General features: G+C 45.4%; 1 protein-coding gene and 1 pseudogene across 1 annotated transcript in view; one reads left to right on the top strand and one right to left on the bottom strand.

Annotated features, from left to right (window-relative positions):
- Nup210l (nucleoporin 210 like) overlaps positions 1–15,361 on the bottom strand; it is a 106,351-nt gene that overhangs the window by 67,466 nt on the left and 23,524 nt on the right. The window contains exons 9-13 of the mRNA XM_032897883.1: positions 13,470–13,576; positions 11,607–11,747; positions 9,969–10,106; positions 9,256–9,411; positions 3,858–4,056 (exon numbers count right to left, since the gene is read on the bottom strand). Of these exons, the coding sequence (XP_032753774.1) occupies positions 3,858–4,056; positions 9,256–9,411; positions 9,969–10,106; positions 11,607–11,747; positions 13,470–13,576 (741 nt within the window). The remainder of the gene's footprint in view (positions 1–3,857; positions 4,057–9,255; positions 9,412–9,968; positions 10,107–11,606; positions 11,748–13,469; positions 13,577–15,361) is intronic.
- Positions 6,954–7,947, top strand: LOC116896620 (annotated as a pseudogene).

Below are 15,361 nucleotides of genomic sequence, written 5' to 3' on the forward strand. Positions count from 1 at the left end.
CTTTGTGGGCTCAAATGCCAATCCTACCCCAGGGCCCATGCCCATTTTCCCTTAAGAAGGCCCCAACCCAAGCCACCAGGACAACGTAAAGACTGAGTAATAATAGCCCTGACCTCCTCTGGAATACGATGGTCCAGTCTTTTCAGGTCACCAATGCCTCCAGACCTGAGTTAGCCGAGTAGTGCTGGCTGTGCTATGAGATAAAATCACCATACTTTAAAGGCATAGCCCTGATTGGAAACTTTACTGAAACTCAGAACTCCAATGTATGCTCATGGCAACAAGCTGAGCCTAGGCTGACCTTACAAGCCAAAGAAAGTCAGGGCACCTGCATAGAGACAGTCCCTGAGGCCTATAGCCACCGCTGTAACCCTATCCACAAGATAAAACCGGATAAGGATACATAGCTCTTACCACCCAGCAATGCTTGGTGGGCATGAATTACAGGGCTTACCCCTTGCATCCACAGGGCTACATTACATCAGGACAAAGAGTTCTGCATACTTGTCCAGTGTTAACAGGATCATCTATCACACAGATGACCAAGTTCTAGATTTCCTGGAAGGAACCTCAGGTTTAGGCCCCACAAGAGGCAAGTGAGAATCAATTTTGGCTGTAACTCTGGTGGTTCTCATAGGAGTAGACGTGGCTGGCACAGGAACAGAAGTAGCTTGCCTTGGTGTTGTAAAACAGTCTAAGAAAGGCCATAGATACAGATATAGAGAGATTTAAAAAAAAAATCTCTCACCTCCAAGATTCTCTGGGCTCCCTGGCAGAGGGAGTTCTCTAAAATAGGAGGGCTACGTGCAGCCCTCAAAGGAGAATGCTGTTTCTATGTTGACCACTCTGGAGTGGTCAAAGAGTTGATGGCCAAAGTTAGACAGGGTCTGGCCCAAAAAAGAGAGAACAGGCACAAGGCTGGTTCAATCCTGGTTCAACAGCTCCCCATGGCTGACCACCCCAATATCTAACCTGCTGGGCCACCTGCTCATTTTACCTCTGCTCCTTACCTTCGGCCCCTGCATCTTAAACAAGTTAGTCCAGGCCCCTGCATCTTAAACAAGTTAGTCCAGGCCCCTGCATCTTAAAAAAGTTAGTCCAGTTCATAAAAGAAAGACTTGAGAGTATTCAACTTACGGTGATAAAAGGTCACTACCAGTCCCTCCATAATGAAGCCTGTGAGCTTCAGGAAGTCCCATGATTGGGCCTTCCAGATACCAGAGAAAGAGGGTAATGAGAGGCCAAACCTACTCCATCTTAGAACTAGCCGCCATCTTAAGAGAAAAAAAAAGCCTGAGAACTTGGCCCGCAGCTGCACCCAAGCAGCACCCACGTACCAGGAAGGACCCACAGCTTGTTCTTGGCCAGAGTTGCTCCCTAGCTACTTCCTAGCAACAGTCAATCAAAGATCAGTCTGACTGTTTCAGATGGACTTTCAGACATTGGTGAGTGTTCATGGTCTTGCTTCAGAGCACCCGCCTGCTGGCTTACAGTAGACGTTCAGTTAGATGCTTGCTGGATGGACCTCCCACCCCGTCACTTTTCCTATAAAACTCTGTCCCTAGGACAGTTTGGGGCTGCTTAGCAAACTGTCCTGTGGGCCAGCAGTGAATAAGCCCAAACTCCAATTTGTAATAAAGAGACCCTAATGTGATTACATCAGAAATAGCTCCTTGGTGGTCTTTTGGGGTTCACAAAGGTACAACAGTTGTTGAGGACTCATCTGGGGCCATGCAAACAAATGTTAAATTCTGAACTCCAAGATCTGGTTGCCCCTAAGTTAAAGCTATTGGTTAATTACTGGGGAGAATAGAGGTAGATAGGGTTTCAGTTACTGTTTGGGGGTCACAGGGTGGGACCAGGAGGAGAAAGAGAAGGAAGAAGAGAGAGGAGAAGGAGGGAGAAAGAGAATGAAGACAGAGAGAACAGGAAGTCTCCATTCGATGTGATAGACCAGGAGCATGTAGCTGAATGAAATGTCCCCTGACGGTGGATTGATGGAACAGAAATAATTCAGGACTCAAACAGCAAGGGCTGGGGAGAATTAACAGTCTAGTGTATAGGAAAACAGATTAGAGGTATTAGTCCAGTAATCATGCTAAAACTGATTTTAAAAATTCATAAGAGAGCTGGAGAGATGGTCAGAGGGTAAGAACACTGATTGTTCTTCCAGAAACCCTGAGTTCAATTCCCATCAACCACATGGTTGCTCATAACCATCTGTAATGGGATCTGATGCCCTCTTCTGGTGTGTCTGAAGACAGATACAGTGTACTTATATTAAACAAACAAACAAACCAACAAACCATAGGATTTTGCCTTGATTATTAGGGGACTGGCTAGGTCCTATTAATAATTAAGTAACATTTTAAAACCATTTACAGTGGTTCTTAGGATAATAAGTTAAAATGAAGTTACACCTTACATAAAACGTAATGAGGCCTACAAGTTAAGAGCTTAGAGCAGAGGAGCACAGAGCTGGAGGCTGTTACATGCTGATGAGCAAGCAGGGCAAGGGAGAAGAGGAGCTGATGCCCCTCCTACAGACATGAGGAATCATGGGAATTAATAAGGGGAAGTACTCACAAAGGGGACTGGCAATCACTAAACGCTAAGAAATATTCCATGCTACTTCTGCACTATATTAGTGAAAATCAGTGTGGCTCAGTATAAAATATGAACTTAAATGGCAGGAAGTGTGCACACTGGTCTTTATAAATAAATTATTCGTGTTTTCCTTTACACTAGAAAAACACACTGCCAGGACTAAGGATATGGCTGAGTAGGCAGAGTGCTTACTGAGCATGCTCTGTGCCCAGCTAGTGTAAATCAGATACGGTATTACATGCCTGTCATCTCAGCAGGAGGCAGGGGGATCAAAAATTCAAAGTCATCTTTGGTTACATAGCACATTTAAAGCCAGTCTGGGTTATATGAAGCTCTGCTTCAAAGAAAAAGAGATAAATATATTGTCTCCTTTTGAAAATAGCATACAGCCATCAAATGGCACTTTATTCCTCTTAGAAGGAAACATGGCAGGGCTGGGGACACAGTGCAGCAGAAGAGCACATGTCTAGCATGTCCAAGTCCCTAGGATCAATCCTCATGCCTGAAAGCAAAAATGCACATCTGAAAGCAAGAAAAGGAAAGAAAGGGAGCCAGAGGTAGAAGATGCTCCTAGACCTTAAGTGGTCTGTGAGCCCCGAGGCGAGCAAGCTCAGCTTTGGGGATGGGAGAGGGGTCACAAGATAAAGCACTTCCCTCCCAGTGTGAGGACCAGCGTTCAGATCCCCCAAGCCCGTGAAAGAGCCAGTGTGATGACCACTCGGAATTCCAGCACTTGTGAAGCAGACAGGACCCCAAAACAAGCTACAAGCTAGACCAGTGAGAAGGGGTGAGCTCTGAGTTCAGTGAGAGGCTCTGCTTCAACAAATAAAGTGGCATGCAATCAAGGAAGACACATTATCACCTCAAAATCCAGGCCGTACATACACGTGTACGCATGTACATCCACATACACGTGAACATGAGCACATATATGCATACCACACACAAAGTCACAACATTTTCCCCCTGTGCTTTTGCTCTCAACATTAATAAAAATGGAGTAGAGTAAAAACTGCTTCAGGGCCTTTCATGCCAGAACTTAGGCTGACACAGGAAGGTTATGAATTCAAGGCCAGCCTAGGCTACATAGCAGGATCCTGAGAGTGAGTGTGTGTGTGTGTGTGTGTGTGTCTGTGGAGTGGGGAGGGAGGGAGGGAAGGAGAGAACGAATTGTATGAATTAAACTTCAGTGGGGGTTGGTCCTTCCTCAAAGGATGAAGGGGTGGGGTGGTAAAAGAGCTTAGCCTTGCCTTCTTTAAAAAGAGTGAAGACTCCTTGCTTGTCCGAGTTGAGATCGAGGGGTAAGTGCGAGCAGTCTGTGAATGCGATGGCCTCCTTGGTCTCTGTATTTACATGGTACATTGCAATGGGCACCTCAATAATCTGGCCTATTTCCACATCAGCTTGAAATGGTAACAGTTCCATTTTGTTCAGCTTCATGACATACACCTTGGGGAAAAGCAATTAACCTTTAGGAAAGTCTTAGAAAGGACAGTAAGACACACACATAACTATGTGCTGTGTGTCTATACCTATGTAGTATACACATAAATATGAACATTTTGGTGTAGGGCACATGCCTGAGTTCAGCCCTTAGAAAGCTGAGCCATTCAATAGAGTCAAGTTCATCCTCAGCTACACAGTGAGATCCTGTATCAACAACACATGTACACACTCTCCACAGATTGTTATTCACGTTTTACTTTAGTATCTTTGTGCATGCTAGGAAAGCTCACTACCACCAAGTTAGCCTCCAGGTTATGTGCGTGTGTGTTCGTGTGCATGTGGGTAAAAAAATATGGGGGGAGGTGAGACAGGGCTTCTTTGTATAGCCCTAGCTATTCTAGAATTTGCTCTGTAGGCCAGGCTAGCTCAATCTCAGAGCTCTGCCTGCCTCTGTCTCTCGAGGGCTGGGATCAAAGGTGTGTACCACCCTCACTCAGCTTTGCTATACATATGAGACAGGGTCTCATCATATAGTTCTAGTTAGCCTGGGATTTACCATGCAGTCCAGACTGGCCCTAAGCTAACAGAAACCCACCTAAATGCTGAGCAAAGACATTTAACCACCACACCCAGGCAATCTGTTCATGTGGTTTCGGGTTTCAGTATCATTTCAGTAATTTAAGTTTGTGAGCTTCACACATGCTGGAGTTATCTGGAAAGAAATGATCCCAATTGAGAGAGCGCCTTGAGCAGATTAGCCTGTAGGGAAGACTGTGGAGGTGTTTCTTGATTAACGACTGATGTGTCAACTGTGGGCAGTGCCATCCTGAGTAGGTGGTCCTGGGTTGTATAAGAAAATAGGTTGTGTGAGCCATGGGAAACAAGCCAGTAAGTAATGTTCCTCCAAGGCCTCTGTTTCAGTTCCTGCCTTCAGTTCCCACTTTGCCTTCTTTTTTTTTTTTTTTGAGATTTATTTATTATATATAAGCACACTGCCACTGTCCTCAGACACACCAGAAGAGGGCATCAGATCTCATTATAGATGGTTGTGAGCCACCATGTGGTTGCTGGGATTTGAACTCGGGACCTCTGGAAGAGCAGTCAATGTTCTTAACCACTGAGCCATCTCTCCAGACCACCCACTTTGCCTTCTATAAGTTGAAATAAACCCTTAACTGGTGTCTTAGCTTTCATCACTGTTTACTAGACTACAGCAGCAGCTAGCTTTTGCTCTTTAAAATAATTATCATTACCATTATGGAATATAAAAGTACTTAGGTGTGGTGGTTTGAGTTGGAACGGCTCCCAAAGACGCCTGCGTTTGAATGCTTGGCCCATAGGGAGTGGCACTACTAGGAGGCGTGGCCTTGTTGGAGGAAGTGTGTCACTATAGGGCAGGCTTTGAGGTCGCCAATGCTCAAGCTATGTCCACTGTGGCACACAGTCTCTCCTTACTGCCTACAGATCAAAATGTAGAGCTCTCAGCTTCTTGTCCACCACCCTGTCTGACTCCATGCCTTCATGCTTCCTGCCATTATGATAATGAACTAAACCTCTGAAACTGTAAGCCAGCCCCAATTAAATATTTTCCTTTATAAGAGTAGCTGTGGTTATGGTGTCTGTTCTCACCAATAAAACCCTAAACTAAGACATTAAGTATCTTTCTAAGCACAAGCCTTAACACACTAATAACCTGTTTTAAAATATAAGCTGATATTGATTCCCCATTTTTCTATACCAAGAGCTACAAAGGACCATCTGTAAAGCCAGAGAGAAAGTGTTGCTATGAGTGTTCAACCCAACCTTGCAGTTGTGTCTTGCAAGCAGTGTCTGGAATATGTGAATGGACAGGACTCCTGTTAAAACTCAGATATTCATCCACAGAGGCAATGTCCTGGATTGGATGCCCTCTGGCTTTCATTTCCTGCACCCTCCAAAGAAGTCACTAGTTAGTCCTACCTACAAGGATTTTTCTCTTATCTTCCAAGAGTAACTTTTCAATTTAATTTTATTTATTATTTTTTGAGACAGGATCTCTCTATTACATAGCTCTGCTATTACATAGTTCTGTTCTAGAACTTGCTATTTAGACCAGGCTGGCCTCAACTCACTGAGAGAGTTCAAGAATTAAAGGTGTTCACCACCATGCCCACTATCACCACCACCACCACCACCACCACCACCACCACCACCACCACCACCACTCCTGCTACTACTACTACTACTATGTGCGCTTTTGACGTGTGTATGCACGAATGCTATGGGCACATGCCAGTGTGTACATGGAAGTGAGAGGACAATCTTTGTAGAGTTCTCCTGGAATGTGGGTTCCAGGGCTTGCGTGGCAGAGCTTTCAAACCTGCTGAGTCATCTCATTAGCTCATCAATTATATTCCATAATCTAAGCAGCAGTGAGCACATGCTTTAAAATACCTCTTACATCTTCCCTTGAGATATTGTATAAGTTCTCATATTAATAATCTTCCTACTCAGAGTTTAGTTTCATATAGGGTGTCTTATGACAATTAGCATTAATTCAGAGGCTCAATAAATGGTCACTGCATGATGACAAAATGCCAAGCAGCATATATACCTTAAACTGAAGAAAAATAGAAAAATGACCATTTAATTAAAAGTTCAGGCCTTGTTTTCTGAGAATTGGTCTCATATGACCCAGCCAACCAAATTCTGACTCCTTCTGCTTTCAACTCCCAATTGCTGAGATGGTAGGCACGTGCCCACAAGCCTGCAGGTATTCTGTCTTGACAGGTAGATTAAGTAGCCAAACTGTGAGGCTAGCAATAAGGTTAGCATGAAAGCCATTGGTGGCTCTCTGCTCCTCCCTGTTCCTGAGATAGCCGCATCTTCTCATGCAGGGCCAGCCTCGTCCTGTAGACAAGATGGTGAAGGTCAGTGTGAACAGATTTGGCCTTATTGGGCGCCTGGTTACCAGTGCTGCCTTCTGCTCTGCATCTGGCAAAGTGGACATTGTTGCCATCAACAACCCCTTCATTGACCTCAACTACGTGTTCAACGTATGTTCCAGTATGTCTCTATCCATGGTAAATTCAACGGCTCAGTCAAGGCTGAGAATGGGAAGCTTGTCATCAATGGGAAGCCCATCACCATCTTCCAGGAGCGAGATCCTGCTAACATCAAATGGGTGACACTAGTGCTGAGTCTGTCATGGAGTCTACTGGCGTCTTCACCACCATGGAGAAGGCTGGGGCTCACTTGAAGGATGGGGCCACACCCCTTTGGCCAATGCCCCCATGTTTGTGATGGGTGTGAACCAAAAGAAATATGACAACTCCCTCAAAATTGTCAGCAATGCATCCTGCACCACCAACTGCTTAGCCGCCCTGGCCAAGGTCATCCATGACAACTTTGGCATCGTGGAAGGGCTCCTTGACCACAGTCCATGCCATCACTGCTACTCAGAAGACTGTGGGTGGCCCCTCTGGAAAGCTGTGGCATTTTGGCCATGGGGCAGCCCAGAACATCATCCCTGCATCCACTGGTGCTGCCAAGGCTGTGGGCAAGGTCATCCCAGAGCTGAACAGGAAGCTCGCTTACATGGCCTTCTGTGTTCCTACCCCCAATGTATCCACTGTGGATCTGACCTGCTGCCTGGAGAAACCTGCTAAGTATGATGCCATCAAGAAGGTGGTGAAGCAGGCATCTGAGGGCCCACTAAAGGGCATCCTGGGCTACACCGAGGACCAGGTTGTCTCCTGCGACTTCAACAGCAGCTCCCACTCTTCCACCTTTGATTTTGGGGCTGGCATTGCTCTCGATGACAACTTTGTAAAGCTCATTTCCTGGTATGACAATGATTATGGCTACAACAACAGGGTGGTGGACCTCACGGCCTACATGGCCTCCAAGGAGTAAGAAACCCTGGACCACCCACCCCAGCCCAGCAAGGACACTGAGAGCAAGAGAGAGACCCTCAGTTGCTGAGGAGTCCCCGTCCCAACTCAGCCCCCAACACTGAGCATCTCCCTCACAGTTTCCATCCCAGACCCCATAATAACAGGAGGGGCCTAGGAAGCCCTCCCTTCTCTCTTGAATACCATCAGTAAAGTTCACTGCACCACCCCACCCCCCAACACACACACAAAAGAAAGCCATGGTGATTCTGTGTATAAGGGGCCAGCGAAGTGGCTCGGCACAGAAGAGCACCTGTCACATAAACTTGGTGACTTGTCTGCTCCCTGGTACTCAAGTGTCAAGAGACTTGACTGACAAGAGACACCTCTCTTAACACACGCCCCATATGCATAGACAGTAATAAATAGTAAGACTATGTGTGTAAGAATGATTTTACCCATATGGAAACACTGTAAATTGTTTAAAAAAAAAAAAAACTTGTCTCACAAATGTGGGGAACTGAATTTGGGTCCTCAAAACCCACATAAAGGCCAGGCACAGTGCTGGGGGTGGAAACCAGAGCCTTGCACAGGTAAGTGATCTCTGGCACTGAATTACACCCGCAGCATGACTGCCCCATTTAACGAACAAGAAAGCAGACACAGATGTCAAATACATGGCTCTTAGGTCAGGCAGCGGTCAACACGTATCAGATGTACTTAAGGAATATGTACTTCCGGCTTGAATTTCATGATGCTTTTATTTAATTGACACGGTTTCATGTAGTTGAAGACAGTGCTGAACTTCTTTTTTTTTTTTTTCGGAGCTGGGGACCGAACCCAGGGCCTTGCGCTTCCTAGGCAAGCGCTCTACCACTGAGCTAAATCCTTCTGATTCTCCTGTCTCCACCTCCTCAGTGCTGGATCAAAGCACGGCTCCATGCCCAGTTCTACTGGTGCTAAGGATTAGAGTCAGGGCTTTGTGCACAGCAGGCAAGCACTCTTCCCAATGAGCCACATCCTCAGTTCTGGAGCAAAGTTGTGAAACAGTCAAGGTGCATAAGATGTAGTTTCAAACATGTTCTTGCACTTGAATTTAAAAATTGTGGGGCAGAAGAGATGGCTCGACAGTTCTTGCTGCTCTTGCAGAGGACCAAGGTTCAATTCCCAGAACCCACGTGGCAGCTCACAACTGTCTGTAACTCCAGATCTATGGGATCCAATGCTCTCTTGTGGCTTCCATGGACAACAGGCACAAAGTGGTGCACAACCATATATGGACATATATGGGCACAAGATACTTGTACACATAATTTAAAGAGACACGTACCTTAATATTTCCAGATCGAAAAGGATTTTGCACATCTCTTGCCAAAATGGTGCTGTTTCCTCTCACCTGACCTGCGGTTACCACACCTTTGGTGGTAACCATGGCCACTGTTTCGTTAGAAGAGCTCCAGGTGAAGTTGCCACTACCGCCCTCTACCTGTGGAAAGGCACAGCCTCGGATGAACACTTCCAGAAGGAAAGCAAATTAAAATAAAACATAAAATGTGAAGTGGGCAAGGGAGCACTGCGGGCAGCTAAGTAGCTGTTGTCCCTCAGAGGGTCACAGGGCCATCCGAGCATCAGGGAAGATGACAAAGCAACATAAAACTCACAAGGAAATACCAGATGGCAAAGATGGGAAGAACACTGAGGCTCAGATGGTGGCCAGTGCCCACTGAGCTGCACAGTAAGTTGGTGGAGAGGTAACAGTTAACAGTGAATCAGGGCCTAGGGAAGTAGCTCAGCAGGGAGGGTGAAGTCCTGGTCTCCATCCCAGCACTGCCTAAACCTGGTCTGGCACTGCAGGGCGGTAACAGCCCCACCCTCACATACTCAGGAAGTGCAGGCAGTAGAGTCAGAGGCTGCAGAGTGAGTTTAAGGCCAGCCTGGGCTACATGTCCAAACTTTTTCAGTAAGGCATGATTAGAGGAACTAATTAACTATTAGAGAAACTGGCTTATTTTTGTGTGGATTCACTATTAGAGGATGCTGTACCTGAACTGTGAATCGATTCGATATTCCCAGAGGATGATGGGGAAATGCCAGAAAGCAGGGTTTAAGCTGAATGGGAAAGTAAATCTTCACCTCTTGTTGGTGATTGATTTGATAGGTTTTAGGTTGGGAACTGTTGCTCTGCAGGGACAAGAAAAGACAGATCACGATCGATTTCCTGAGACAATTTCACTGATGTCGAAAACATGAACGAAGTGGTATGTGTGTGAAGTACTCAACTATCTTCTACCTCTAAAAGAAAAAGAACTCGGTGTAGTGGCACCTAGACATCTAACACAGGAGGGTCAGAAGTTCAAGGGCAACTGAGGTCAGCTGTCTGTCTTTAAAATAAAAAAAGGCCAGAACAGAAACACTCGGAATTGTTCTAGTTTGCTTTCCATTGTGGTGATAAACACCAGGACCAAAGACAACAGGGAAAAGAGATGGTTTATTTCAGCTCTCAGTCCATCATGAAGGGAGGTCAGGGGAGGAGCTCAAAGCAGGAACCTGGAGGTTCCTAAATTGATGCTGCTGACTGGCTTGCTCTCCATGGCTTGCTCTCCATGACGCAACCCAGGTCTACCTGCCCAAGGATAGCACCACCCTAGACTTGTTAATCACTCAAATGTGGGTTATGCACATATAAATACTAAATAAAAATTCTAATAAAGACTCAGTTCTTGCCTCTGTTCATCAGCATTGGTGGCCACAGACCAGACTAACTGCAGTATTCCAGTTACCCCAAAACACAGAAGCTCAGCTTCTGGTGTAGAAGTCATCAAAAGGAAAAAAATCTGCCAAGGCACTGCATCCATTTCCAGCAGTAAAAAAGCTGGAAATAGGGGGTTGAAGAGATGGCTCAGTGGTTAAGAGCACCGACTGCTCTTCCAGAGGTCCTGAGTTCAATTCCCAGCAACCACATGGTGGCTCACAAACATCTGTAATGGGATCTGGTGTGTCTGAAGACAGCGAAGTGTACTCATTTACATAAAATAAATAAATATTTTTTTAAAAAAGCTGGAAATAAAAGTTCACTGTTGGGAAAGGCCTAAATAAATCAGCACGTTAACCATTTGGAATTTTAGAATAAAAGATTCCTCATGTGGGTCTGGAGGGCTGGCTCAGGGTTAAAAGTTTGCGCTGCTCTTGCAGGGGACCTAGATTTGGTTCCCAGTCCCCCATTTAGATGCCTGTGGCTCTAACTCTAGTCATCTTCTGGCCTCAGAGGTCACCTGCATACAGGGGCAGCAAACAACAATTTTAAAAATAACCTTTTTTTTTTTTTGGAGCTGAGGACCAAACCCAGGGCCTTGTGCTTGCTAGGCAAGCACTCTACCACTGAGCTAAATCCCCAACCCCCCCAAAATAACCTTTTTTAAGTTCCTTTCGCATAACCAATGACATAGACATACACATGAAACAGTTTCTTAAAGGTTACATGCAGTGGAAGGGCAGTCTGTCGATGCATGCAATTCCGGTGTGCTGTGAGAGAGAAAGCGGGCATTGCACAGCTGCTTTAGATCCAGCCCCCCGCCCCCACTTGCCTGCCTGCTGGGCTCCTAGGAAACTGGCAGTTTTAAGACTCCTACCTCCTGAAGGCTGGAGGTCAGGGTTGGAAACTGGAGGTTTTAAGACTCTTACCTCCCAAAGGCTGGAGGTCAGGCTTGCATTTATCACCACAGCTCCATCTTTCAGGGCCTTTACCATGTGGTAAGATCCATTTAAAGTACTCAGCTGCTCTTCAAAGTACTCCTTGGAAAACTGGAACGTGATCTTGAGATTCTGAAATCAGTCCAATGGCAACATGAAGTGGAAGATGTTTTTCCCCCTTAAATCCACTTTAATTCCCAACCACAGATAGACCGTAGCTCTGCATTAAGGGGTGAAGGCATGAGAACCAGGCTGCGGTGTGTGCTGGAGAGATGGCTCAGTGCGAGCACTTGTTGCTCTTATAGAAGACCAAACTCAGTTCTGAGCATCCACAAGGTGGTTCAGTCTGGCTCCAGATGATCCAGCCCCTCAGGTCTCTGAGGGCACCCACACTCACATGCACATACCCACATACACATAATTAAAAATAAAACATAAAACAGAGGAGGCAGGCAGTGGTGGCACATACCTTTAGTCCCAGCATTTGGGAGGTAGAGGTAGGCAGATCTCTATGAGTTTGAGGCCAACTTGGTCTATAGAGCAAATTTCAGGACAGCCAGGGCTACAGAAAAATTTTGCCTCAACGAAACAAAAAGCAAACAAACAAACAAACAGAAGTCAGGGAAGTTGGCTAAGTTCTCAGCTCTTCCAGAGACCCTGGGTTCAGAGGATCCCATATCTTCTCACTCTATTGAACATCAGGCATACATTATACTGAAAACCACTTATATACATAAAATTAAATAAAAAAAATTTAAGCCAGGAGATGGTGACACAATCCCAGTACCTGGGAGGGGGGCAGGCAGATCTCTGAGTTCAAAGCCAGCCTGATCTACAAAGTGAGTTCCAGGACAGCCAAGGCTACACAGAGAAACCAAATTTAGCAAAACAAAAAACAAACAAACAAACAAACCAAAAACCAGAAACAAAATTTAAAAAAAAACCCAAAACCCAACCAATTTTTTTTTTCTTTTCTTTTTTTCGGAGCTGGGGATGGAACCCAGGGCCTTGCGCTTCCTAGGCAAGCGCTCTACCACTGAGCTAAATCCCCAACCCATCCAACCAATTTTTTTAATATTTTAAATTAATTAGTTAATTTAAAGAAGAAAAACCAAAATTTCTCCCTTATGGAAATTTTAAGTTGGGAGAGATAAATTTTAAAATGGTATTCATTTTTGGAAAGTTTCGTTCATGTCAGGGACAAACCAGTTGAAACTTACAAATTTAGGACAGCCAATGCCATTCCAGTAGGACCCGGCTGCCCTGGGCAGGGCACATTTCCCACCTGATGTTCACATGTCACTCTCATGACCACAGAACCGTGGTGAGCCAGCATCTCTTTGGTAGATGGTGAGGATGCAGGGTGAGGCTTGTCTACAGCTATTACTGGGCTCTTCAACTCCTTCCTGTAATTCTGATCATACTATAACTTCCAGTTTAGTGTTCCCCAAGCACAGCACTAGTTAGTGGTAATAATAATCAAAACTATTAGCTTGCTTTTACAAACACAAAGATTGGAGCAAAGGAAAAGAGAAGGCTTTCTGTCACATAGATGAAGAGCCCACTCCAGGATATGTCCACAGTGGACGGAAGACAGAGGGCTGCAGTGTGGCTCAGTTGGGAGAGTTTTTATCTGGCACGCTTGAGGCCCTGGATTGGAACTCTGGAACCACATAAAACTGGACCTGGGGCATACACATCTGTAATACTAGTGCTCGCTCAAGTGGAGACAGGAAAATGAGGAGTTCAAAACCATTGTCTGCTACATACCTAGTTAAAAACCCAGCATGGGCTACATGAGATCCTGTCTCAAACAGTGAAAGAACATGGAACAAAACCAAAGAAGCAACTCACGTCAGAAATGTAGACCCTTGTGCTGCTCTTGTCAAACACTTCCACTGTGATGATGTACACCTGCCCCACCTCTAGACTCCACCGGCCTCCGGGATGGATGGTGAAACCTGCAAGAAGGAAGAGAGTGGGAGAGGCCTGCATCCTCCTGCCATGCCCTAGCAACTTAAAAAGCTGCTTGGATGCTGAGAACTGAATTGGTCTTCTACAAGTGCCACAAGTGCTCTTACTCACTGAGCCGTCTCTCCAGCACACACCCAAACCCTGTTCTTAGGCCTTCATCCCTTAAATGCATAGCTACAGCTGGTGGAGAGAGCTGGCTCTCAGAACGAATCTTACTTCTCTCCCGCAAGCTATGTGATTATTTAGGATTCTAAAACGCTAATGTTTTAATTTAGTTATATTAAGTGTAAAGGCTCACTCCCAGCATGCCAGCTACACTTGTTGCTTTGTACTGCCTAAGGATATTAACTTTTTTTCTGGAATAATGTCTCTTTTTCTAACTCAAAAGACTTTATTATATTGTTGTTTTATTATTTTGTTGTTTCATAACTTTGGTTTTGTTTTTGTTTTTAGGTTTTGAGATGAAGTCTCAGTGACCTTCCTTGTTTGTTTAATGTGTTCTTAAAAACCTATTCTTTCAGGCCAGGTATGGTTGTCTGAATAAGAATGGCCCCTCAGGGGTTGGGGATTTAGCTCAGTGGTAGAGCGCTTGCCTAGGAAGCGCAAGGCCCTGGGTTCGGTCCCCAGCTCCAGCTCCGAAAAAAAAGAAAAGGAAAAAAAAAAAAATGGCCCCTCAGAGGCATATATATTTGAAAGCCTAGTCATTAAGGAGTGGTGTCACTGGACAGGGATTAGGAGGTGTGGCCTTGGTGGAAGAAGAGTGTCTCTGGGGGAGGGCTTTAGGGTTTCAAATGCTCAATCCAGGTCCAGTCTCTGTCTCTGGTCCTCCTGTCTGCAGATGTGAATGTAGACCTCTCAGCTCCTTCTATGCCATGTGTGTTTGTGAAACCATGCTTCCTGCCATGATGATAATGGACTAAACCTCTGAACTGAAAACCAGCCCCAATTAGCTGTGTTGCATTTTGTTTTAAGAGGTGCCGAGGTCATGGTGTCTTTTATCGAAATAAAGCACTGATAGGAAACTTTGAATGCCAGCACTTAGGAGGCAGAGGCAAGTGGGTCTCTATGAGTTTGAGACCAGCCTGGTCTACATAGCAATCTACACACACATGGAATGCATAGTGAGACCCCGTCTCAAAAAAATAACAGCAACAAAGCCCTGTTACTCTTTCAGAGTAGTCCCATTATCTGTTCTATTCCTCCATGCCTTCCCAAAGCTTTTTCTCCAACAAGTTCTCGTACTTTCGTGCCATGTGTGTGTGTGTGTGTGTGTGTGTGTGTGTGTGTGTGTGTGTGTGTGTGTGTGTGTACCTGCTCCTTGTACTACAAGGACAGCTCAGTCTTTTTTATTTAAAGAGTTATTTATTATATATAAGTACACTGTAGCTGTCTTCAGACACACCAGAAGAGGGCATCAGATCCCATTACAGATGGTTGTGAGCCACCATGTGGTTGCTGGGAATTGAACTCAGGACCTCTGGAAGAGCAGTCAGTGCTCTTAACCACTGAGCCATCTGTCCTGCCCAAGAACTCAGTCTTTAAGAGTGCTGAGTTCCCTTACAAAGAACCTGAGCTGAGTTCCCAGACCCATATTGGCAACCTATATTCACCTCTAACCAGCTCCTAGAGTGTCCAAGGGCACCAGGCATACACACAGTGCACACACAAATAAACTTAAAAAAAAAAAAAAACAGTTGCTTTACCTACTCATCTGAGCAAGGGCAGCTTACAGGTGCTACAGCACCAAGGGACATAATCAGAACCATTAGGCG

Source organism: Rattus rattus, chromosome 3 (assembly GCF_011064425.1).
Source record: "Rattus rattus isolate New Zealand chromosome 3, Rrattus_CSIRO_v1, whole genome shotgun sequence".
NCBI lineage: Eukaryota > Metazoa > Chordata > Mammalia > Rodentia > Muridae > Rattus > Rattus rattus.